A 23741-nucleotide genomic window follows, 5' to 3' on the forward strand; every position below is an offset into this window, starting at 1 on the left:
TCCTATGTGACTTTTATGACAATTTGGGAGTCTCTGTAGTTATATAACATTTTCCTAGGGACAAATCCATTTCGTGCAGGCCTTCAAATTTATTCGCACAGAGTGGAGAGAAGTCATCTCTTCTGCTTCCTCTGATTTCCTGTTACTTTGTCCTTGCCATTTTTTTTAAACTTTTTTGTCTGTAGTGTAAGTGCTCGACATTAAGCTTTCAAGTGCCATGTCAAAGGAAAGCCGTCTCAAATAAACTAACAGCTGTGTGATACAGTCAAAGGCAAAACCATCAGATAAGGAACTAGGCTGCCCCCACCCTTGAAGTTCTCCTGGTAGAAAACTCTAGGGACCCAGATAACTGACTGCTGGAGGTGACCCTGCCTCCAGGTTTCCAAGACCTAATTCCCTTTCTTTTTTTTTTTTTTAAATTTATTTATTTTTTTTACAGAGGCAGAGATAGACAGGGACAGACAGACAGGAATAGAGAGAGATGAGAAGCATCAATCATTAGTTTCTCGTTGCGTGTTGCGACTTCTTAGTTGTTCACTGATTGCTTTCTCACATGTGCCTTGACCGTGGGCCTTCAGCAGACCGAGTAACCCCCTGCTGGGGCCAGCGACCTTGGGTCCAAGCTGGTGAGCTCTTTGCTCAAGCCAGATGAGCCCGCGCTCAAGCTGGTGACCTCAGGGTCTCGAGCCTGGGTCCTTCTGCATCCCAGTCCGACGCTCTATCCACTGTGCCACCACCTGGTCAGGCTTAATTCCCTTTCTTATGTGCCGTATCAGCCAATAGTGAGGGATCCTAGAAAACCCCAGACATCCACCCTTGACCCCAATAAAGGCAGAGCTCTGGGCCCAGGAGCTCTCTCTCGACCCTTGACCTTGCTGTGTGGCCCCGGACATGGCCGTGCACCCTCCTGGACCTGTGAGGAATCAATCTTGTTCCCCAAAGTTCTCTGATGGCTTTGGCTGAGTTGCCTGCCGACACTACAGTAACTACAAGGGCCAGACGAGTCCCAATAGTGGCTCCAAACAGGGACATGCCTTCCAGAGGTAGTACAGGCCCAGGTGAGTGCCCTTGGGCCTTCTTCGCGGGGAGCATCCCTATGAGCAGGTTCAGATGACCCATGTGACTTTGTGCTTTTTGCCTTTTTTCTTCATTGTTTGCTTCGGGCTCATCTATTTTTCTGCATTTTTGAATAATCCTATTTTGGATGTATTCATTCCTCCATTTTTCTCTTCCTAATTTGCTAATTCCCACTTTTATCTTCATTAATCCCTGCCTCCTGATTTCCTCCATTTACAGTCTTTTTCTAACTTTGCTCATTTTCGTTGTGTTGCTGAGATGGTGACGCTCAGGCCCGAGCCTCTGGTGCTGTTCAGGCTGTATCCCAGGCTGTGTGTGCTTCCCCATAGCTGCTTTTGTTAATATTTCTCCCAAGTCCTGCAATCCCAGATTTGATGTCCTCTTGAATCCCAGGGCTGTTTCCCGTGCAGGGGACAGAAATGCTGACTTATATAGCGTCACTGACTAAAAGTCAGACAAGGCGACCCATACCATCTGGCGAACATGTTCTCAGAAACCTCACCTGTGGCAATGTTGCGAACAGCAGGCGCTGCCTCTCTTTACGGGTCAGAGCCTGACTTCATTCAGTCAGACCCACGCTAGCTAGCATTCTGCTCCGGACGCTGTGCAGGGCCTGCTGGTTTCTGTCCACTTAAGTGCATGGTGTAAGGTTGGCATAATGGTCAGACCCTAGCTCCACCTGCAGTGGGTCTAGAAGCGTCCCCAAGGCAGGCTGGGCGGGAGGGAACAGGGCAGGACAGACTTTGCCCAGGGAGCAGGGGAGGATGAGCCCCTCTGCAGGGTCCCCAGGCTGTCTTCTGTTGAGGAACCTGCCCCAAGCTGAGGTGTGGCTCCAGTCACCTGCTAACCTGACTGTGACTGTGTGCTAATTGTTGGACCTTTCCAGTCCCTACTTTCCAAACAGGGTGAGGCTACTTCACAGGGCCTTTAGGGAGAAAAAGAAAGCAGTAACCCACAGGGAAAGGGTGGGGTGGGCCCAAGCTGCTTCGGGATGTGAAGGGTGAGGAGGGAGGGCTGGCTACTTCCCAGCCTGGGTTCTTAAAAGGCCAGTGTGGGAGCCGAGCAGGTGGACCTGTGATGGGCAGAGGAGGAGGAGACAGCCAGGGAGGGAAGCATACTAAGAGGTAGGAGAAGTGGACACAAAGCCTGGGGCCAGTGGCCGTGGCCTCGTCCCTGTCCGTCCCCCAGGCAGAGTAAGGGAAGGGTCCCAGGTACAGATCTTTTTGGCTTGTCCAGCACGGCTAGTTCATGCACCTGAGAGAAAACCCATGACTCAGGCCTGGCATCTCGACTGTGAAACGACCCTCCTTGGCTCCCTGCAGGAGTGAGAGTTTTCCAGGCACACCAAGGGCAAGTTTAATCCACAGAGAAAGTCCCCTTCCCATCCCGACTGCTTTGCCAGACCAGCCAAACAGAAGCCCAGCCTCCCTGCTCATTGGGGCAGTTGTGGGGGGCGGTCCCTCTCTCTTTGCTTGACAGAGGGAGAGGCCACAATGTTCCCATGGCTGTGGTGGTGGGTTTGGGGTCCAGAGGAGCCTTATGAAAGCATAGGTCTCAGCTGGCAGGACCCAGTTTGGGAGTTTTGTCCTTGCGGGACCCTGCCTGAGGCTTAGGTCAGGATCAAAGGCCACTTAATGTTGAGGGAGGGGCTGCACCATTCCTCCAAGGGTAAACAGAGGCTGGCTTTAATCCTGTCCAACCTGCTGGTCCCATGCCAGGGCCATGAGGGGCTAGCTCTGGGGCCAGGGTATCATTGCAGCAAGGGGCTCTGGGCCTCCCAGGATGGTTGCTCCAGGAGAGTGGGATTCCCTTCTCTCTGCTTCCCAGGGCTGGCTGTCTGCTGCTGACCCACCCACCTGGGGGCTGGGAGGCAGGGAGAGAGGGAGGCCGGGGTGAGCACCTCCCTGGTTTTTTGGAGAAATGACAGTGAAGCCCTCTGGCTGGGCTTGCCGAGCACAGGCTCAGTGGAGCCGGCAGCCCGAGGCCGCCTCCCTCCGGATTCTTGCCTTCAGCCTCTTCAGGCCGCAGTGCTCAGGGTCCACCAGGAGCCCGCTCTCGGCTGCTGTCCAGGCCTCTGCGTACTGTTGCTCGTCCAGGCAGCGCCGTCCATGGCACAGCAACACTTGGGCGGCAGGGGCCCGGCCTGGCTGCTCCCTCAGGCTGCTCTGGGCTGGGGTGGGTGCCAGCTGGAGGGCCTGGGTAAAGGCCCCTGCGGCCCCGACCTCATTCCCCAGGCTCAGGAGCAGGCGGCCCCTGCAGCACAGGTCCTCCACTCGCACTCGGAGGTCGCTGTCTCCTGCACCCTCCCGGAGCACGAGGTCCAGGTCTCTGAGCGCCTGGCCAAACTCTTGCAGCTCGGCCAGGCAGGTGGCCCGCAGGCGCAGGTGACGGGCACCGCCACCCCCAGCCAGGACAGCCAGCGAGCAGTAGCCCAGTGCCTGCCTCGGTTGCCCTGTGGTCAGGAGGGTGCGGGCTTCCTGGGCTGCAGCCTGCAGAGGGGACAGAGGGAGTGCAGGTCAGCCTAGAATGTCACAGCCGCTTTCTGGCCCTGCACACCTGTCCTGCGCAGAGGAGCTCCCGGAGTCGCCTGTAGGGGAGCACCTCCCTGCAATCCCACAGGCCTGGGATTTTTGCAGGCTGCTCAGAGGTCCTCCCCTCCTCAGAGCTCCACTACTTTCCTCACCTGGGAGATCTCATCTCTCCCTCCTCTCTGCGGGTCACCTTCTCTACCAAAGCTGCCTGGCCCTGGGGACAGTAGTAAACACCGCACACTGCCTCTGCTTAGCCTGGTCCTTGTGCCCCCTTCGTGGCCCAAGGTCAGGCATTACCATGGTCCCGCAGAGCCAGTCACAGGTGGGGACATGCTGCTGCTGCTCTGTCCTCCTTCCTCCGCTGCACCTGACCCCAGAATCTGCCAGCGCGATCCGGGGGCTGCGCTGGCTGTCTGCCCTCGAATCACTTTCCTTCTCTGAGCATGGCTGAAGGCCACTCTCTAAGCCAGGGGTCCCCAAACTACGGCCCGCGGGCCACATGCGGCCCCTTGAAGCCATTTATCCGGGCCCCGCTGCACTTCCAGAAGGGGCACCTCTTTCATTGGTGGTCAGTGAGAGGAGCACATTGACCATCTTATTAGCCAAAAGCAGGCCCATAGTTCCCATTGAAATACTGGTCAGTTTGTTGATTTAAATTTACTTGTTTTTTATTTTAAATATTGTATTTGTTCCCGTTTTGTTTTTTTACTTTAAAATAAGATATGTGCAGTGTGCATAGGGATTTGTTCATAGTTTTTTTTATAGTCCGGCCCTCCAACGGTCTGAGGGACAATGAACTGGCCCCCTGTGCAAAAAGTTTGGGGACCCCTGCTCTAAGCCTCTCTCCAACATCCCGCGGAGAAATCGGCTTCTCACCTGGCTCCTCCAGGATGCTCAGGGGCTCACAGTGGTTCCCCAGTGAAGAACAAGGCACATCTTTTATTCTGTCCTGCTGTCCCTCTCTCCCTCCTCTCTATGCAGCGGCTGTACCACGCCCCCTCCGCGCATGTCCCCAGGGAAGGCACCGAGCACCCCAACACTCAGCAGGGTCCAGGCTGGGATGCAGATATGCGCGCTGGGGCTCCTTCCCACCATACCGACAGTGCACAGCGCGGGCGGGACAGCCTGGGTCCCGCCGGAGGTCAGCTCGCCTTCCTGCTGAGTGACGGGGACCGGTGACCCCACCTCTCCACGCGGAGCAGCCTAGCAGGTGCAGCGCCCTCCCGATAGGCTCTGCGCGGTCTCGACTCAGCAGCGGGCCCACTGGTCGCGTAGGCGCAGTGTCGCCGGAAGCGGGCGCGATCACTTCCGGTTTCTTTCCGGGTCAGCACGCGTCGCTGGGCAACGGGCGCGCGTTGCAAGGATGCTCCCCGCCGCGGAAACCAGCCAGCAGGCGGGCCCAGCACATCCCGCTCTGTGCTCAGAGACAGCCCAGCCCGACCCTCCTCAGAGATCCCCCGCTCTGCAGCCCCTCCTGCGATCATGATGCCCATGACACTGTCAGTCCTTGGTTTCTTCAGCTCCAGGGGGCAGCGTGCCTCTGCATTGCCCACTGCTCTCTGCTCTTTGCGAGTACCCAGCTCTCTGGGACTGGCACCCCTCGGTGGAACACCTAGTGTTGTTTCTCTTCCGGGAGGATCCCGAGTGCTACAGCCCACCGGGGCCATGGGCGCCCTGGGCCACACCCAGCCCCACATCCACCTCCTCCCTAAAGGCTGAATCGAGGGTGCGCAGGGAAGGCGCTGCAGTTTCCATCCCCACCTGCTGCGGTCGCCTTCAGCCAGCGGAGGGATAAGGTGGTCAGACCAGAACCGAGGACACCCTGCCTCCTGACCCTGCCCCACTTGCTCCTGTCAGATCGGTTTCCATTAGAACACAGGCCAGAAGTCTCTCCCCCACCCGAGCCCCCACCTCCACACCACTTCAGCGGCGCCGTTTTATCCCGTTTAGTGTATATTCTGAGCTCTGTCCTCCATCCAGGTCGTTGCCTTGGCCTGTCTAGCCCCACCATGGTTTCCCCTCTGGTATGATCTCTTTACCCTGCTGACCTGTTCTAGGGTCTCTGCAACACTGACACTCTCTGAAGTGGGCCCCCCACGGTCTCCCTGGGCCACAGGGCCGAGCTGTGACTCCATACAGCACCTGGTGGAAGGTGCTCATACCTTCTTGTTGGTTCAAGAGTGGAATGAAATATCAGCCATGGCAAAGAGGCAGCTACCGGAGCCCAACATCCCTTCACAGTCCTCTCTCAGATTACTACCTGCAGGAGCCACCTCCCCACCTGTGCTCTCATGGGGAGGGATCCATCTCTCCTGGTCTGACCGGGGGTTGGGTGGGCTTCCTGTGAGAGCAAGGTACTCCTGGTTGGTTCTGCCCAGCTCTGAGGAGGTGGTTCCCTCCCTCTCCCCCTCCCCAGCTGCCTGTGCCTCATGCAAAGAAGCTGGAAGGCCACTGAAGTTGTCCAAGCTTGAGATGGGAATACCTGGGTGCCTCCTGCTCACACCCCCACATGCCCCACACCCAGCTGGAATCAGCACACAGGGAATGTAAAGCTGCCCGTGGGCCCGTGGTGTTGGGGAGGGGCTGACATGGGGCCTTCGTGGGGTGCTGCACACACCTGGGCCAGGCTCTTTCGCTCTGAGGCCTCCAAGAGACGCAGCAGGAAGCCAAGGTCCCCGGTGTCTGTTTCCACCAGGCACTGTAGGTCCCGAGTGGCGGCTGGCACGTCTCCCTTCTTGAGCTGGAGCAGGCCGCGCCGGGCCTGTGCCGCCTCCGATGGCTGGATGGAGTGCAGGGCTTCTTGTAGGCGGGCACCAGCCTCCTCATAGCTGCCTGTCACGGATTCGGGAAGGACAGTCAGGGTGGCGTCAGGACAGAGGTGCAAAGAGGTGGGGCTCACTGACCACTATGCTGTGGAGCTTGCCACAGCCTTTCTTGCTGTGTGCTGGGAGGCACAGCCAGGAGCAGAGGGACATGGTGATGTCATGCTGGTCACACGGGCTTGTCGGCTACCAGTCCCCCACCTGGGGTGGGGGTGGTGGTGTCACTGGATTCCATGACCCCCAGGCTGAGCAGCACAGCTCTGGGCCCCCTCACCATGTCACCACACGGTCTGCTCTTTCCCAGGCACGCAAGAGAGCAGGACAGCATGGGGAGGGAGCAGCCCTGGTCCCTCTGAAGGCCTGGGTGGGGGCACCTCTCAAGACTAGAGCTGAGGGTGTTGGGAGGGCATGCAGGCTGCACAGAGACCTCCTCTTTCAAATTAGTACTGAAACATGTTCCGGATTTTTCAGGAAAGGCTGACATTTTGGCACACATGGGCCAAACCCTGCCATGTTGGGACCTGGGTCCTGGGGGCGGTCACCTGATCAACATCTGCTGAATTAATGCACGAGTTACTGAGGAGGCCTAAGCCTTGTACGAAGCCCCAAGTCACTGCTTCATTTCTCCATGTAGGTGACCGGAAGCTAGGGACACGCACAAACTAAGCCTGCATGGGGACCAGGTCCCAGGAACTGGGATTCAGGTAAAAGGGACCTTGGAAGCTATTGAGTCTAGGGGCTCTTTTCTGTTTTACAGAAGAGGCTCCAAGGGTGAGAGGAGCCGGAACAGACACCATGTTCCTCACACCCAGGCTGTGGCCTACCCACGGCGGTGAGTACGTCTGCCAGGAGGATGTGCCCACTTAGCTGCCCTGCATCAATTCTGATCAGTGCCTCCCCCACGGCGACAAGGCCTTGAACGTCCCTCTTGCTGAGGGGGGCCCTGGTGTCCAGCAGCTGGCTCAGGAGGGCCCGGCAGTGGGACACCAGGCCCTGTGTGATGAGGGACTGAACCTCCGGCTTCAGAGAGCGGATCTCAGGGACCGTCATGCGTGGGTCCAGCTGCAGAGCCGAGAGGATGTCGTCCACGGCCTCCTGCAAGGGAAGGGCACAGGGTGGGTGGCAGAAGTCATTTCAGCTGGGTATTTGTCAAGTGTCTGTTTGTCTTCCCATTGTCTGGGCATTGGGGACACCAGGAGGGGTGGACGCCTACCTCCTGTCCTCTCACAACTGGGGTGGGTGGCCATCAGCCAAAATAAGGAGCTAGTGGCATGTGGAGAGCACTCAGGGGTCCCCCTGCAGCAGGGCCCTTCTGGCCAAATCCCATTTCTGTGTACTGATCTTGTCCCTGCGAACCACAGATGCTTGCCCAGCACAGGAAAGGACATCCAGAGGGCTGGGTTCCTTAACCACACGTGCAGCCAGGAACAGACACCAGGCTGCCAATGCCCTTGGAGGAAAAAGAGACATCCTGACGGACAGACACAAGCTCTGCCGGAGAGCTTGGATAGTTTTCCCTGCTTTCTAGGACACCAGCCATTAAGCAAATGAAAGAACCTGACAGGCAGGTGCCCTCCGGGCTGCTCTTTTACCCAGTGAAGCTTCAGGCAGAGAGCCAAAGTCAGTCACTTGCCAGTGACATTGCTCTTGGCTGAGAAGTGCCTTGTTCAGGGCCGTTCAGCTGTGACTACCTCTGGGTACTTCCTTCCTGTGATAAGTGCCTTCCCTGGGCCCCGACAGTGGGCCCCGACAGTGGACCCTCTTGCCCTATCCCTGCACACTGCTGATCCAAATCCACAGGCCCTGTGTAGACAGCTCAGGGAGGCACTCAAGATGGCAGCTGAGGTGTCATTATTTTAAGCTGGGGGTGGGGGACTGGTAGCCTGGAGGGTTTGCACATGTGGCTAGGAGGCACAGGAACTCGTTAGATGAAAGGGAAAGACTCCTGCAACTGGGGATGGGACAATGAGGTTCCCATGAGCTCCAGGGTGGGCGGGGTTTTGATGGGTGTCTCACAGTCTGGATGGCCTGATTCAGCTAGCTCCCTGTCTTCTCAGGGGTTGAGAGGGAAGGCAGCACCTTCCACTCCACTTTGTCTGGTCCCAGGTGGGGAGCATGGGGTGGGGATGGGGGGCATACCTTCTGCTGCTCTAGGGCCAGGTGCAGGAGTGCCCGTCCACACAGGGCTTGCACGTTCCCAGGCTCAGACCGCAGCACGGAGTTGAAGTCAAACATGGCTGTCTTCCTTTGGCCCAGGAGCCCATAACATCGGGCGCGTGTGAGCAGGGACTCACTTGCCTGATTCCCTGGAGGAAGCAGATGCGTGGTATGAAGACTGCTCACTGACCACAGGTAGGCACAGTGCAGCCGTCTTCCTCCAGCATTTACTGCACCCCTCCTGGTGCCCGATAGGGGTGGGAGGACCAGAGGGTGCGCCAGCTGTGGGCACCAAGACACACAGGGGGGCAGTCTGGCCGCAGGGCACAGGGAGTCCAACCAGGAGGAGTGGCATCTGGGAGGTCAGGGGGACAGTTGGAACAGGCTTCCAGGAGAAGTAGGCACAGCAACTGCATCTGAGGTGAGGGGGGGGGCAGGAGGAGGAAGAGTCCTTAGGGCTGGGCATGCAATGGCCACACGCATGAAGGTGCCAGGAAGGCAGGGAGGAGCCCTCTGAATTCTGGGCATAGGAAACCCTTTCCCAAAGGAGTCAGCACCACCATACTTCTTCCAAGTGCATGTCCAGTGACAGACACAGGTGACAATGCTCCAGGCTCTGCAGGATGCTCTGGGTCATGTCCCCTTCCCCGCTAACAGGCGCAGAGTGCCAACTCTGCACCAGGCACCATCCCTGGCTGTCCACGAATTAGCTCACTCAGCCCTCACTCCTACCCGACTCAGGATTCGGGTATTTCCTCCATCATCCCACTCGAAGAGGAGGTGCCCAGTAAGCACAGAGCCAGAAAGCCACTGGCATTCAGATTCCAAGTCCACACCTAGTCCTGAGCATCCCAGGAACTCACTGTGCGTCTTCGGGAATATTTCTTCCTTTGTCACCTAGCAACCCTCTGGCCAGGCCCCTGCCCAGCATGCAGAGTGGGGCCAGTGGGTTGGCTGAGTGAGTGAGGTCAGGTGGGCACACACAGAGACTCCCCCACTCTGTCCAGAAAGGGCCTAGGGAAGCTGAGCCCTCACCTCGCATGCATAGTTGGAGGGAGAGGAGCAAAGCTGGTAGAAGAGCTTCAGCTTGACCCCCTACCCCCAGGGCCCTGAGTGTTGGGAGGGCCCAGCTCAGGTCCCAGCTGGTCTGGCTTCTCTCCTGGGCTTTAGCATGCTCACCTGGGCTGCCAGGGCCTGGTACAAGATGCCCTCAGCAAGTGGTCCACTCCCTGCCCAATGGATGTTCCCGGGGTGCACATGCATCAGAACCCTTGAACCAAGGCCATGGCTAGACTCCCTGGTCCCCTACCACCAGGTAGGCAATGGATCCCCATGCCACCAAGTATCTAGCACAAGATGGGGCCCTGTGGGCGAACAGGCAGCTCCTACCTGCAGCAAAGATGGCCAGAGAGAGGTAGGCGATGGCTTCCCTGGTGTGGGCCTCGCCCTCGGCCCCGTCCGGTTGCCCCCGTAGGATGGCCAGGGCCCGCGCGTGGCAGTGGCCTCGCAGCAGCTGCCGATCCTCCCGGCGGAAGACATCCAGGGTGGGCTGAAGACAGGACGTGTCCCCGGACTGGACGACCTTCTTCACCAGCTGCAGGGGCAGAAAAGTCACCGCAGTTCTTCCCAGTGCCCGGTCCATTCCACCTCCATGCTCTGCGGGGCTTGACTCCGAGGGGTGTGGCCAAATGGGCGCAGCCCACAGGTGCTGGCAAATGGGAGCATGGCTTTGCAAGGGTGTGCCCGTTGAGGGCGTGGCCTTGGGAGGCGTCGCTGAGGGTGTAGTGTGGCCCGAAAGGGCGTGGCTAACACCGGCGTGGCTCCTGGGGCATGGCTCACAGCAGGGCAGGGACTGAGTGTCCCCAGCTCTGAGCACAGGGAAGGTTGGGGTCCCAGAGGTGGGAGCTCCCCTTTGGGCTGCTCCGCTCCACGGCGTGGCAGGGGGTGGGTGTGTCCCAATGTCCCTAAGCCGCGCCTCCTCCTCCAGACATGGGAAGTGGAGGAGCAGAAGTCTTGGGACCAATGCCGCTCTGGTGGAGTGAGACCCCAGGAGGACATGACCTTAGACCTCAGAGAAGCTCCTCCCCAAAGAGACCTGATGGTGCCCTTGCTCACCGCTCGCTTCGAACACAGGTTCCCAAACATCCTTCCTTCTCACCCATACCTCCCAGTTCAGGGAGACCAGACACCCAAACCAGGTTCGAGGGGAATGTGGACTCGGATAGGCCACACAGCCTCTGTCCCAAAGCTCAACACCTTCTCCTGGAAGGTAACCTTCCGACCACGTTCCAACAGGAAGCCTGGATAACACCTGAGGGAGGTGAAGTTTGCTTTTCTTGGCAGCGGAGCTGCCTTGGAGGGAGACAAGCAGGGACTGAGGGCGTGGGACGGCCACTCCGCTATCCCCATCCCCTGCCTCCCAGGGCAGGGTCACATCTGAGCCAAGTTTACATGGGAGATTTGGGATGAAGTTCGGCCCACATTCGACTCTTGGCCCTTTTTCTTCACGACACAGCAAAAGCGGCTCTTCCTGTATGCTGGGGGCCTACTCCAGCTAGCTAATTCCTATGTCAATCCGCAAGACCCGCAAAAGCACAGAGGAGGAGCCTGAGGGTCATAAAAGTGAGCGACTGGCACAGTGTGTGTGGAAGCACTGGGTTGTGGGGTGCAGAGTGAGGGGCCACCGACCTCACCTGGTTGGCGTCATAGAAGAAGCCCCTCCGAAGCTGCAGCAGGGCCAACCGCACCAGCACAGGGGTCGCCTGGGGCCTCCAGGAGAGGGCCACCAGTAGTGCCTTGTGGGTGTCATCCAGGCGGTCCAGGCGATACAGGGCGTCTGCCGCCAGGAGGCGCGACGCCTCATCTTCCGAGTCCAGCTCCATCAGAAGCGTGGCCAGCTGGTACACACCCTGGGCGTCCCTGTAGAGAGAGGAGTGTGGATAGGGCAGGCCCCTTCCCTACACCCTTTAACCTCCCCACCCCCACCAGGTAGGCTGGCCACGGGCAGGTCCTATCCCATGCACCTGGCCCGGGCAGCTCCCTTTTGGCTGGGCTGCAGAGACCAAGGTGCTGGTGGAAGGACCCTCACCTGTACCATCCCGAGATTCGTGGCCCTCACTCCCTTTCTCTCCTCCCACCACCCCGTGGGGGCAGGCACCGTACAGAGGGGAGAATTGAGGCTATGTGCTGAGCCCAGCCAACCCTGCCTTTCTTTCCGTTTCTGTAAAAACAGGATGACAATGTCAGCCTTGGTGGGTTCAGGCGTGTGGTAGGCAGAGCTAGGAGACACAAAGGCCACCTGTTATGTTCCTGGAGCCTTGGGCATGTGAAGGGGCCCCCAGAATGTGAAAATCCCAAAACAGAACAAATACAAAGGGCCCCAAGCACACATGTGAAAGTTTCTCCTCATCAGCAAATCAAAGCAATGCAAATCAAGCAACCAGGGGGCAGAGGAAGTGTGTGTGTATGTGTGTGTGTATGTGTGTGTGTGTGTGTGAGAGAGAGAGAGAGAGAGAGAGAGAGAGAGAGAGAAAGCGCATGCACTCGTGTGCACATGCTGACATCAAACACACCCCTTTGGAGGACCCCAGTTCAAAGTTTCTTTAAACAGCTGCTGAGTCACCACGGGGTTGGCTGGCAAAGAGTTTGCAAAGGAACCTCAGGGCAGGATTTGGGCCCAGATAGGCAGGCGTCAACTCCCCAAGTGGAGGACCTCATCGGGGCCACACTCCCTGACCCAGTAACGCCCTCTCTGCTTCCATGTTAAGGGCAGAACATGGTGGAGACAGGACGGTGCCCAGGATGTACTATAACTAAGCAGAAGCTATGGGATGATGGCATGGTCATGGATGGGCTCTTGAGCCGTGGGAACATATCTAGCGGCAAAGGAAATGTTCACCATCTAATGAGTAAAAAGAAGTAGGATATAAATTGCATGCACAGCAGAATTCATTTTTGTGTACTGTGTTTTACATGCACAAAGAGAACTAGCTAAACAGGGATGCTAATGGTGGGGGTGATGGGTAAGTTTTATTTTTTCGTTTCTGTGTCTGAGTTTCCATTTTTCTCTGAGTCAGTCCTTAGTGCATGGCTGTTAAGGGCTGAGATCTGGGCCCCGGCGCTAAAACTGCCACCAATGACTTAAAGGAATCAGCCAGCCTCTTCCTGCCTCACTTTACTCTTCTGAAAGACAGGAAGAAACACACCATGGCGCCCATGCAGGAGCCCAGAATGAAGCAGCCCCGGAAACGCGCGCGCGCAGGGCTAGTTTTTACCCTTCCAGTGCAGCGGAGCTGTCCGTGCCCGGGGCCTGACTCCGGCGGCCCTGCGCGCCCATGGGTCCCGGGTTCGGCCTTCGCTGCAGCATCCTGCGGCCCTCTTCCCGCAGCACCGTCAGCAGCAGCCCCCGCTGGTTCCAGGGCACGTAGGCCTTGGCGACGAGCAGAGCTTCATCGGGCCTCAGCCGGCAGGCAGTGACATAGTCCAGAGCTCCCAGGAATGCGCTGCCGGCCAGCACCCGCAGCAGCCCGCGGCCGCAGAGTGCACGCACACAACCGCTCGGGTGCGGTGGCCCCTGCTCCACCACCTCCTGGAAGTCCTCCCGGGCGCACCGCGCATCGCCGGTGTGCAGCGCGCAGAAGCCGCGAAGCGCCAGCAGAGACGCGCGGTCCTCGGCACGGTCCCCGGCGCGTTGGCCCGCATGGTCCCTGGGGCGCGAAGGCCGCAGCAGGCGCTCGCACAGCGCCCGGGCGCCCGCCGCATCCCCGGCCAGCAGCAGGCACTCAGCCAGGCGTGCTCCCAGGACCGGGCGCGCCCCAGGTGCCGCCACGCGAAGTAGGACACGGAGAGCGCGGGTCACCGGGGTCAGCAGCTCGCGGCCCGAGTCCTCGCGGAGCTCTGGGCGGCTTCGGATGGCCTCCTGGAAGTGGGCAAACCCCACGTCCGCAGCCTCCCGCACCTGGGCCCGCACGCGCTCCCGGTCCTCTGCCGAGAGCACGGCCTCGAATTGCCTCCGCGCCCCCGAGGGGCTCTCGCGGAAGGCCTCGTGCAGGTCTCGGAGCAGGTCCTGGGCCCCACTGTCCAGGAAGAAGGCTGCGGCTGCCCGGGTGACCAGTAGAGCTGCCAGACGCTCACCTGGGGAAGAGAACAGGGGACATGTTGGGCTAGGTCCTATCGCGGTTTCACCCATAGCCCCCTAATTGTCCAGTGGTTTGTACCCTCTGAAGCACTTCAGCTCACAGCATGTCCCAGGACACTGCACCACCAGGGGAAGCACTTGCAGGAGGCAGGGAAGCTCTGGCAGCAGGACCAGAATCTGGCGGGGCAGGCCGTTGGGCTGCTCCCCTGGAGGCCTCCCCAGCCTTGTTTTCTCAGTCTGGGTTCAAAGTCAGTCTCATTGCTCAGCCAACATAGACATTCAGTTACAATACCTCTTCCCCAGCCCCTCACCTTGACCTTTGAATAATGGATTTCAGGGTTGAATCTCTCTTCCAGGGATGAGCTCCAGGTCAGAGCCTAGGCCTCAGCCCCATGACCTTGATAAGACCTGATGTCACTGTGGTGTCTTTGTTTCTTGTCTCCGTTGGGCCACATCGGGCTCAATACTTCCCTCTCTGAAACAGAAACCTCCCCCTTTAGGTCCAGGAAAGAGGGGATGATGCGCTCAGTGCTGCCGACAAGAGTGGGGGACTTGGGCTGTTTCCTGAACTCCCGTGCCTCAGTTTCCTCTTCTGCTTTATAATGGGATGACATGGTCTACAGTCACAGAGCCGTGAGAATGGAATAGATTACTGTTCGTCCAGTGCCTGGAACAGGGCCTCTGGGCAGTACTGCTACTCAGTGAGGGTTCACATCAGTGCAGAAAGCCACGCCAACTCATCCCCAATGGCACCCCAGGCAGGCGCAAACTGTTAAGAGAATCCCAGAAAATTCAGTGCAGGGGGTGGTCCAAGATCACGGGTGACTCTCCCACTCCTGCATTATTACAGGTTAGGAAAGTGTTGTCAGGAGGGGAAGTTCGCAGAGCCCCAGCATGTCTCCATCCCAGGTCTTAGACCAGAGTCCTTCAGAATTCTCAGAGCTTTTCCTTGTAACCTAATGTAGTCGCCACAGCAATAATACTCCTTTACAATGAAAGAGGAGCAGGTGTGGTTGCAAATCTGTCTGTACCCTGCCCTGTTGCCATTGTGGGCAAGCATCATGTCACAGCCCAGAGCCAAGTGAAAAAAAATATCTTGCATCCTGCAATCAACCAACAACCAATGAAGCAACCAATGGCAGGGAGATCCCCTCTAGTTCTGGTGGCCAAAGTAAAAGAAACTTTGAGCCTTTTCTGTTGGTTACTAACTTTTGACGAAATAACTCTATCGCTGATTTGACTACAATAGTAGTCACAGCAGGTGGAGAGCCCTTGGGGTCTGGGGGAGTGGTTATTTCTTTACTCACATGGAAGTGTGTCTTCTACTTTGCTTCTGAGACTCCAGTCACACACATTAGACTTCCATATATCACAGGGCACTGAGGCTTTGTACATTTTTCTCCTCTTTGCCACATTGGATACTTTCTCTTCTAAGGTTAAGCTTATTGAATCATCTGCGGTCTCCAATATGCTATGAATTTTTTTTTTTTAAATTTCCGTTATTGTGCTTTTCAGTTCTTGAATTTTTATAGTTTCCATATATTTGCTGACATTCCACATATGGTCATTCATTGTGACCACATTTTCCTTTCGTCCTTGAGTATATTACGAATTGTTCCTTTAACGTCCTTAGCATGTTGACACCAGCACATAGATTATCTTTCTTTTTTTTTTTTGACAGAGACAGAGAGAGATCAGAGAGAGGAACAGATAGGGACAGAGAGAAAGGGAGAGAGATGAGAAGCATCAATTCTTTGTTGTGGCTCCTTAGTCGTTCATTGATTAATTTCTCATATGTGCCTTGACTGGGGGGAGGGGCTATAGCAGAGTGAGTGACCCCTTGCTCAAGCCAGCGACCTTGGGCTTCAAGCCAAGACCTTTGGGCTCAAGCCAGGGACCCCTTGCTCAAGCTGGATGAGCCTGTGCTCAAGCTGGTAACCTCAGGGTTTCGAACCTGGGTCCTCTGTGTTCCAGTTCGACGCTCTACCCACTGTACCACTGCCTAGTCAGGCTGGGTCATCTTTTTTTTTTTTTTTTTTTTTTTTATAATTTTATTTTTTTACTGGGGTGACATCAATAAATCAGGATACATATATTCAAAGATAACAAGTCCAGGTTATCTTGTCGTTCAATTATGTTGCATACCCACCACCCAAAGTCAGATTGTCCTCTGTCACCTTCTATCTTGTTTTCTTTGTGCCCCTCCCCACCCCCTATCCCTCTCCCATTCCCCCCTCCCCCCCCGTAACCACCACACTCTTATAAATGTCTCTTAGTTTCACTATTATGTCCCACCTACGTATGGAATAATACAGTTCCTGGTTTTTTCTGATTTACTTATTTCGCTTCGTATCATGTTATCAAGATCCCACCATTTTGCTGTAAATGTTCCGATGTCATCATTTCTTATGGCTGAGTAGTATTCCATAGTGTATATGTGCTACATCTTCTTTATCCAGTCATCTATTGATGGGCTTTTTGGTTGTTTCCATGTCCTGGCCACTGTGAACAATGCTGCAATAAACATGGGGCTGCATGTGTCTTTACGTATCAATGTTTCTGAGTTTTTGGGATATATACCCAGTAGAGGGATTGCTGGGTCATAAGGTAGTTCTATTTTCAGTTTTTTGAGGAACCACCATACTTTCTTCCATAATGGTTGTACTACTTTACATTCCCACCAACAGTGTATGAGGGTTCCTTTTTCTCCACACAGGCTGGGTCATCTTAAGGTTGGTTTTTAGTGATGTTTTCTCCTAACTGTGGCTCACATTTTATTTTCTTGTTTCTTTTCATGTCTAGCAATTTTTTAAAAAATTGTATGCTAGGCATCTGGTTGATGCTTTTTAGATACTGGATTCAGTTACGTTCCTCTGAAGAGAACAGAGTTTTGTTTGAGCAGGCAGTTAAACTGAATAGAATCAAACGCTTTATTCTGTCTATATGGTGTGTAGCAGCTGAAATCTTCATTAGGTTCTTGAGTTTCCAGCTCCCGCGTGTGCGCAGTTTGGTGGTCAGCTGAGGATTTAAGTGGGCTTAATACACAGATTTTGGGTAGCACTACCTCTGTGTCTCCTCTGGGAGTTCTTTTCAGCGCTGAATTCTGTCCTGTGACATCACAAGCCGTACATCTGCTTGCTGCTTTCTCTTCCACATGGATAACACCTGAAATTGAGGAGTTTCCTCAGGCAAAAAACTACAAGGATGCAAATATTACCTCCCCCAATCTTCCTATTCCAAAGGGTCAACTCCCAGTTTCTGCCTGCATTTGGTCATTCTTCAGTGCCTTCAAATGGCTGCATCTTATATTTTGCCCAATTTCATTATTGCTTTCTAGGGAATACATGGTCTAATCAAGCACTACTCCACCATTATTGAAAGCCAGACTCTCCTCTTGTTAGACTTAAAAGTTTTGGCAGTCCTAGGGAAATATAAAACGCTACCTCATTGTTGGTTTTAATTTTCATTTTCCTGATTATGTGTGAGGTTCGTTTATTTAAAAATACTCCCCCCCCCCAATCTGGTGGGTAGAAAGTGGTATCTTGTTTTAATTTGCATTTGTATCATTACAGTGATGTTGGACATTTTCCACACGTTCATTAGCCATCTGTGTTTTCTCTTTGGGGAAAGGCTTTTTTTTTTTTTTTTTGCCAATTATTACACCAGATTATTTTCTTATTGACTTGTAGGAATTCTTCAAATACTCTGGGTACTAATTTTTTTTGCCCATTATATATTTCATAAACATTCTCTCTCTGTTGTGTTGTATCCTTTCTTTTTCTACAAAGTGATGGGAGGGGTAAAACAGAAGTTTAAACAATTTTTAATTTCGTCAAATGTATTGACTTTTCCATTTACAGTTTCCACTTTTTGTATCTTAAGAAGCTGAGCTGTTCACAGAAGTCTTAATGATATTCTCTTATACCCTCATTTCTGTGAAACTTAGCTATTAGCATCATCCCTGTGGACTTGCCTTTTTTTTTTTTTTTTTGCATGATTTGAAGTAGAGAGTCAGCTTTGTCCATTGAATAGGCATCCTCTTCTTTGCCTATCAATTAGCAATGCTCACGCTTGACCTGAAACATCTCCTTCGTGTGGACGATTTCAAAACCCCTTCTTCACACCAAGCACCCTCTCGTCTCTAGGCTCTTGTGTCCTGCTGTCTGACAACATGTCCACTTGGCTGGCTCAAGGGGCATCTCTGAGCACTTAGGGGTGACACCATTTTAAAGGTTTGATACACATTTCCTTTTCTCTTTCTTTCTCTTCCTTTTTTTGTGGAATTCTTTTTCTTTTTTCTTTTCTTTTTGACAGAGAGAGAGAGAGAAAGAGGGACAGATAAAGACAGATAGGTAGGAAGGGAGAGAGATGAGAAGCATCAATTCTTTGTTGTGACACCTTAGTTATTCATTGATTGCTTTCTCGTATGTGCCTTGACCGGGGGCAAGGGGAAGCTACAGTGAGCAAGTGACCCCTTGCTCAAGCCAGTGACCTTGGGCTTCAAGCCACCAACCACAGGGTCATGTCTATGATCCCACGCTCAAGCCAGCCACCCTGCACTCAAATCAGATGAGCCTGCGCTCAAGCCGGCAACCCCGGAATTTCGAATGTGGGTCCTCCACATCCCAGTCTAATGTTCTATCCACTGTGCCACCGCCTGGTCAGGATCTTTCTTTTTTTTAACACCTAAAAATTCTTAGTTTATTAATCCTGTTATGAAACCTTTGCACAGTGATTGCAGAGAAAGCCACTTTGCCAGCCTCAACCCTGGTGCTGTGGTCCCTGGATATTCCTCATCCTGTTCTTGCGTCCTTTTCACTGTTTTCTTGAGGTTCTCCTCTTCCCTCAGGGGTCATATCTTGCAAGTCTTGTGTCTGGCTTTATTTTTCTTTATGTAATCCGAGGCATCATGAATCATGCTAGCGTCAGCTCTCCGGCCACCAGCTAAATGGGTCTGAATCCAAATACAGCGATGACATCTGGAGTGGCCTTATACACTTTGTCTGGTTGGTTTTCCCGGATTTCTGTCTTAGGTTACTGTTGCCTTCTCCGGGTGAAGGGTGTTGATGACCATTTGCTTCCACTGAAGTCCTCTGCTGGTCATGAACTTCCTGGTCCAAACAGTTACTGTGCTCTTTCTGATGGTGGACAATCTTCAAGCATCCGGAGAGGGAAATAGTTTGATACACATTTTCATTGAGTCCCCGCAGCAATGCTCAGAAGTGGGTGCAGCCTCCAACTCCGCATGCACATGGGGCGGTGGCATGGACAGGCCACGAAGCTGTGGGCGAGCTCTGAGTCCTCGTGGTAGGCTGGAGTGTGGCTCCTGGGTGCTCTTGGACACCCACCCTCCACTGCCTACCCCCACCAGAGGGAGGTCTCAGCAAAGGGGCCGCAGGAGCAGCTCTCAAACAGGCTGTGTGTAAAAACTCTGACACCCCCTTCTTGTGCCTGCTCCCTCTGCCCTCTGCCTTCCTGTTAAAGGTAAGCTCTTAAAGTCATTCATGACCTTTTTCCATGCCCCTCTTTCCACCATGATCTCTGCCAACAACCTTGTCATGTCTAATTTAGTGATATCTCAAGCCCATTGTCTTTCTCTAACTCTTCCCTCTTTGAGCTGAGACTCCACCACCTCTCGCCTTCCAGGCTCCCAGCCTGGTCCTCCCTCTGACCTGGTCCTCCTTCTGACCTGGTCCTCCCCCCAACCCTGTTGACCTCCCGACCTGGTCCTCCTCCTGATTTGGTCCTCCCCCCAGCCCCGTTCACTTCCCAGCCTAGTCCTCCCCCTGGCCTGCCTCCCCCAGCTTGGTCCTACCCCTGGCCTGCCCCCCCAGCCTGGTCCTCCCCCTAACTTGGTCCTCTCCCCAGCCTGGTCCTCACCCCAGCCTGGTCCTGCCCCTGGCCTGTCCCCCCAACCTGGTCCTCCCCCTGACCTGGTCCTCTCCCCAGCCTGGTCCTCCCCCCAGCCTGGTCCTCCCCCTGACCTGGTCCTCCCCTGACCTGGTCCTCGCCCCAGCCTGGTCCTCGCCCCGACCTGGTCCTCGCCCCAGCCTGGTCCTCCCCCTGACCTGGTCCTCCCCCGACCTGGTCCTCGCCCCAGCCTGGTCCTCGCCCCGACCTGGTCCTTGCCCCAGCCTGGTCCTCCCCCTGACCTGGTCCTCCCCCGACCTGGTCCTCCCCCCGACCTGGTCCTCGCCCCAGCCTGGTCCTCCCCCCGACCTGGTCCTCTCCCCGACCTGGTCCTCTCGCCAGCCTGGTCCTCCCCCCAGCCTGGTCCTCCCCCCGACCTGGTCCTCCCCCCGACCTGGTCCTCACCCCAGCCTGGTCCTCCCCCCGACCTGGTCCTCGCCCCGGCCTGGTCCTCCCCCCGACCTGGTCCTCCCCCCGACCTGGTCCTCGCCCCAGCCTGGTCCTCCCCCCGACCTGGTTCTCCCCCCGACCTGGTCCTCGCCCCAGCCTGGTCCTCCCCCTTACCTGGTCCTCCCCCTGGCCTGCCCCCCCCGCCTGGTCCTTCCCCTGACCTGGTCCTCCCCCCGACCTGGTCCTCCCCCCAGCCTGGTCCTCTCCCCAACCTGGTCCTCCCCCTAGCCTGGTCCTCCCCCTGACCTGGTCCTCCCCCTGACCTGGTCCTCCCCCCAGCCTGGTTCTCCCCCTAGCCTGGTCCTCCCCCTGACCTGGTCCTCTCCCCAGCCTGGTCCTCTCCCCAGCCTGGTCCTCCCCCTGACCTGATCCTCTTGCCAGCCTGGTCCTCCCCCCAGCCTGGTTCTCCCCCTAGCTTGGTCCTCCCCCCGACCTGATCCTCTTGCCAGCCTGGTCCTCCCCCCAGCCTGGTTCTCCCCCTAGCCTGGTCCTCCCCCTGGCCTTCCCCCCCCCCCTGGCTTGGTCCTCCCCCTGACCTGGTCCTCTCCTCAGCCTGGTCCTTGCCCCAGCCTGGTCCTCCCCCTGGCCTGCCCCCCCCTGGCCTGGTCCTCCCCTGGCCTGCCCCCCCTGGCCTGGTCCTCCCCCTGGCCTGCCCCCCCCAGCCTCCTAGAAGGTTCAGCTTTCCCTTTGGCTCCCCTTGGCACAGTCTGCACACAGCAGCCGGAGGAGACTACAGATGGAACTCAGAGTGTCTTCCTCCACAGTTTAAAACCCTCCATGACTCTCACTGCTCTGAGGGTAAAACCTGACTACTTTTGAGGCCAGGAAGGCTTAGTCAGGGCTACTATCTTCAGGTCATCTGCTTGTCCTCTGTCCTCTCTCCCCTGACAGCCACCCCAGCTCCATTCAGTGCCACACACACCCCAGTTCTTTCTCCCTCAGCAACCTGGCATGCTCTGTTTCTGCTGTTTGGAATCCTTGTCGCAGATCAAGTGACACCTCCTCCCAGAAGCCTTCCCTGACCATCTGGCTAGAAGCACATTTCTCAAAGCACTCAGGTTGTTTGCCTCTTTTCCTGGGTGTTCCATAAGGGCACGGGCCTGTCCACCTTGTCACTGTGGTGTCCCCGGCCTCCGCACAACCTCCTGCTCCCACCAGAAGCAGGAATTAACTGTGCTGTGAAGGAGACTAGAATGACTTTTCACCTGGACCCATAAGGAGACGTGACCGCACTCCTACCTTGGGGTCTGCTGCCGGTCGGGTCAGACTCAAGGGCCCGGCTGCACGCTGCCCGGCAGTCTTCATACCTGCCCCCGTGGAGCAGAGCTTCAGGTGACAGGACGTTGCTCCAGGTGCCTCCAGGGTCCAGGGCTGCCAGGAGTCTCTGGCCATCGGTCTCTTGCTGGCTGGTGCTGTCCCCAGCCTGCTGGCTCCTCAAGATGTGGTCCTGGAGGGTGCTGACCAGCATGGGGAGGTAGGGCTGCTGGTGGGCGAGGATGAAGGCCACAGTCCGGTCGGTCATGGAGGTGAAGGCCTGAAGGTAGTCGGCCAGGCCATTGTCCACCTGCACTCCAGAAAGGACCCAGGCCAGGGCGCGGGTCAGCCGCAGCTCCAGGGCTTGCTGGGAGTGGGCGTCCAGCAGGGTGCTACAGCGCCGCACCACCTCCCCATGGCACCCGTGGGCCAGCAGGCCGGCCAGAGAGTGCAGGACTGCTGCCGGGTGGTCTGGGCACAGGGTGGCCAGGAAGGCTGAGGCCAGGGTCCCTGTCAGCGACACCACTGCCATGCCGTCCCAGTGGATGGCTGGGATCTGGCTGTCGCCTCGGCACCAGGCCTCCAGGGTGGCCACAACGGGTGCACCCCGAGCCTCGGCCAGGGCAGCTCGGACACTCCTTACTGCCGAGGGGGCATGGCAGCTGAAGGCAGCCAGGTAGAAGGCCGTGGCCAGCGGGGGCTCCCCCAGGGCCAGGTGCTGGTCCCCCTCCCGGCAGAGGCAGGCCACAAGCTTCTGGGCCGACATCACACCTGTGCCACCAACAGGTCCATGTCCAGTCCTCAGGGGCACCTGCGGCAGGGAGGGGCATGTGGTTAGTGTTCGAATAGCCATCAGCCTGTAGACCCTGTGGCCTCCAACCCCGCTCCAGAGCAGCCTCCCTGCCCCTCCCCACTGAGACCCCAGGGTCAATGCTGCACCCCTTGAGTGGAAACAGGGTGAATCCAGCTGTTAAGGTGGTGTTTGCAGGTGGTCTCCACGGGGCTGGGGTGTTTACCAGGGCGTGCCTGGGCAGGCTCCCACTGTTTGCCTCTGGGCCTCAGCTCTCCCCTCTGCAGAATGGGCTGTGACCCTACTCAGCAACTGATAGGTTGTGGATGATGACCCCTGAGCACCTACGTGGGGAGGAGCTGGGTGGCCCGAGGGGTCAGGGGCCCTTAGCCCTCGCTCCACCTCCTGCCCCTCCTGGCACAGACCCCTCAGGGAGGTGGAACCCCACCCCCCAATCAATCCGGGTCACACAGGCGTCCCCCAGCCTTCTCAGCACTGAGACTTAGCAGAACTGTCCAACCTCAGGGACACACTCCTGCCTATCTCCCACACCTGCACAATGTGGGGTGGGAACGGGGTGCCAGGCTAGTGAGGGACACCTGTCTGGCTTTTGGGTGGGGGTGAGGAGCAATTGGCCCAGGCCAAGGGGCCGTCAGTTCTGAGGTGGGTTTGGGGACTGGCCTTAACCACCCCCTCCTGCAAACCTTCTGGCCTGAAGAAGTAACTACATACTTACAGCCCTTTGGCTCCTGGCTCCCCAAGCGCCTGTAGACAAGTTCCCACCCAATAAATGCTCGCTGACACCCACAGACACACGCTTACGCGCTCACATCTGTATGTGCACACACGGTCACACTCGCTGTGCTCGGAGGCTGTGCCAGGCAGGTGCAGCAGTGATGCCCGAACTCCCTCTGCGCCCGCCCCCGCGGGCTGGAGCGTTTCCCGGGAGAGCGTCAACACCCCGCCTCCCGCTGCTCAGCGGTGCCCCTAGCGGCCGGTGGGGAGCCCCTGCCTGCCCAGCCCCTCAGCTCGCCCACCACCCTGCCCCCTGCCCTGTCCCCGCCCTGCCCCCTGATCTCTTGGGTCGCTCCACACAACCTAGCGCAGAGAGAGGGAGGGAGAGCCACCCTGGAAGGGCCAGGCTCCATGCAGCTTTGGAGCAGACTGTGGGGGCTCAAGGTGCTGGGCACCCTGGACACCCCGGGGGGAGCTGTCTGTGTTTTAGGGCCACGCCGCACCCCACATCCTCATCGTTCTCACAGCTGAGGAAGGAGCTCCAGGGAGGTGGGGGACCGGGCATTGCACACCCAGCCTCTTTCCTGCCTTCTTCCTCCCTTCGGACCGGGGCCTGTCCTTGGCAAGAGGCCCAGAGGTGGCTCTAAGGAGCCATGCGACATGAGCCCGCAGGCTGGGGTCACCTTGGCTGTAGTTGAGGAAGGAGCTGCAGTGTCAGGTGATATTTTAGGAATCCCTCCGCCTCCACCTCCAGCAGCCGAAGGAGAAGGCCCTTTATAGGTAGCTGCCCTAGAAGGCCCCTGGTGCTGCTTTGGGCAAGGGACTCTCCCAACTCAAGATGCCAAGGGCCCAGATGCCAGGCAAAGCCCTGGACCTCT

The 23741-nt window shown here is 56.7% G+C and overlaps 1 protein-coding gene across 5 annotated transcripts; it reads right to left on the reverse strand.

The window, feature by feature from the left end:
* Positions 1–514: 514 nt before the first annotated feature.
* TTC34 (tetratricopeptide repeat domain 34) lies at positions 515–23018 on the reverse strand. 5 transcript variants are annotated; one of them, XM_066374851.1, is made up of 9 exons: positions 22951–23018; positions 21324–22149; positions 12862–13720; positions 11281–11506; positions 9977–10181; positions 8570–8736; positions 7255–7525; positions 6226–6440; positions 515–3566 (listed from the first exon to the last, which is right to left on the reverse strand). In XM_066374851.1, the coding sequence occupies exons 2-9, from the start codon at positions 22102–22104 to the stop codon at positions 3039–3041; spliced, it is 3252 nt and encodes a 1083-aa protein (XP_066230948.1). In that variant the 5' UTR covers positions 22105–22149; positions 22951–23018; the 3' UTR covers positions 515–3038. The 5 variants fall into 5 exon arrangements, with proteins under 5 accessions (XP_066230948.1, XP_066230949.1, XP_066230950.1 ...); XM_066374852.1 differs by having other exon boundaries at positions 22959–23005; XM_066374853.1 differs by lacking the exon at positions 22951–23018 and adding an exon at positions 22865–22944.
* Positions 23019–23741: the final 723 nt, after the last annotated feature.

This window comes from Saccopteryx leptura, chromosome 3 (assembly GCF_036850995.1).
Source record: "Saccopteryx leptura isolate mSacLep1 chromosome 3, mSacLep1_pri_phased_curated, whole genome shotgun sequence".
NCBI lineage: Eukaryota > Metazoa > Chordata > Mammalia > Chiroptera > Emballonuridae > Saccopteryx > Saccopteryx leptura.

Coding starts and splice junctions, on each gene's coding strand:
- TTC34 (XM_066374851.1), bottom strand. CDS start 22,104: ATGTCGGCCCAGAAGCTTGTGGCCTGCCTCTGCCGGGAGGGGGACCAG. Junction 11,507..12,861: donor AGCTCCGCTGCACTGGAAGG/GTAAAAACTAGC, acceptor CTCTCTCTACAG/GGACGCCCAGGGTGTGTACC. Junction 8,737..9,976: donor TCTGGCCATCTTTGCTGCAG/GTAGGAGCTGCC, acceptor TGCTTCCTCCAG/GGAATCAGGCAAGTGAGTCC.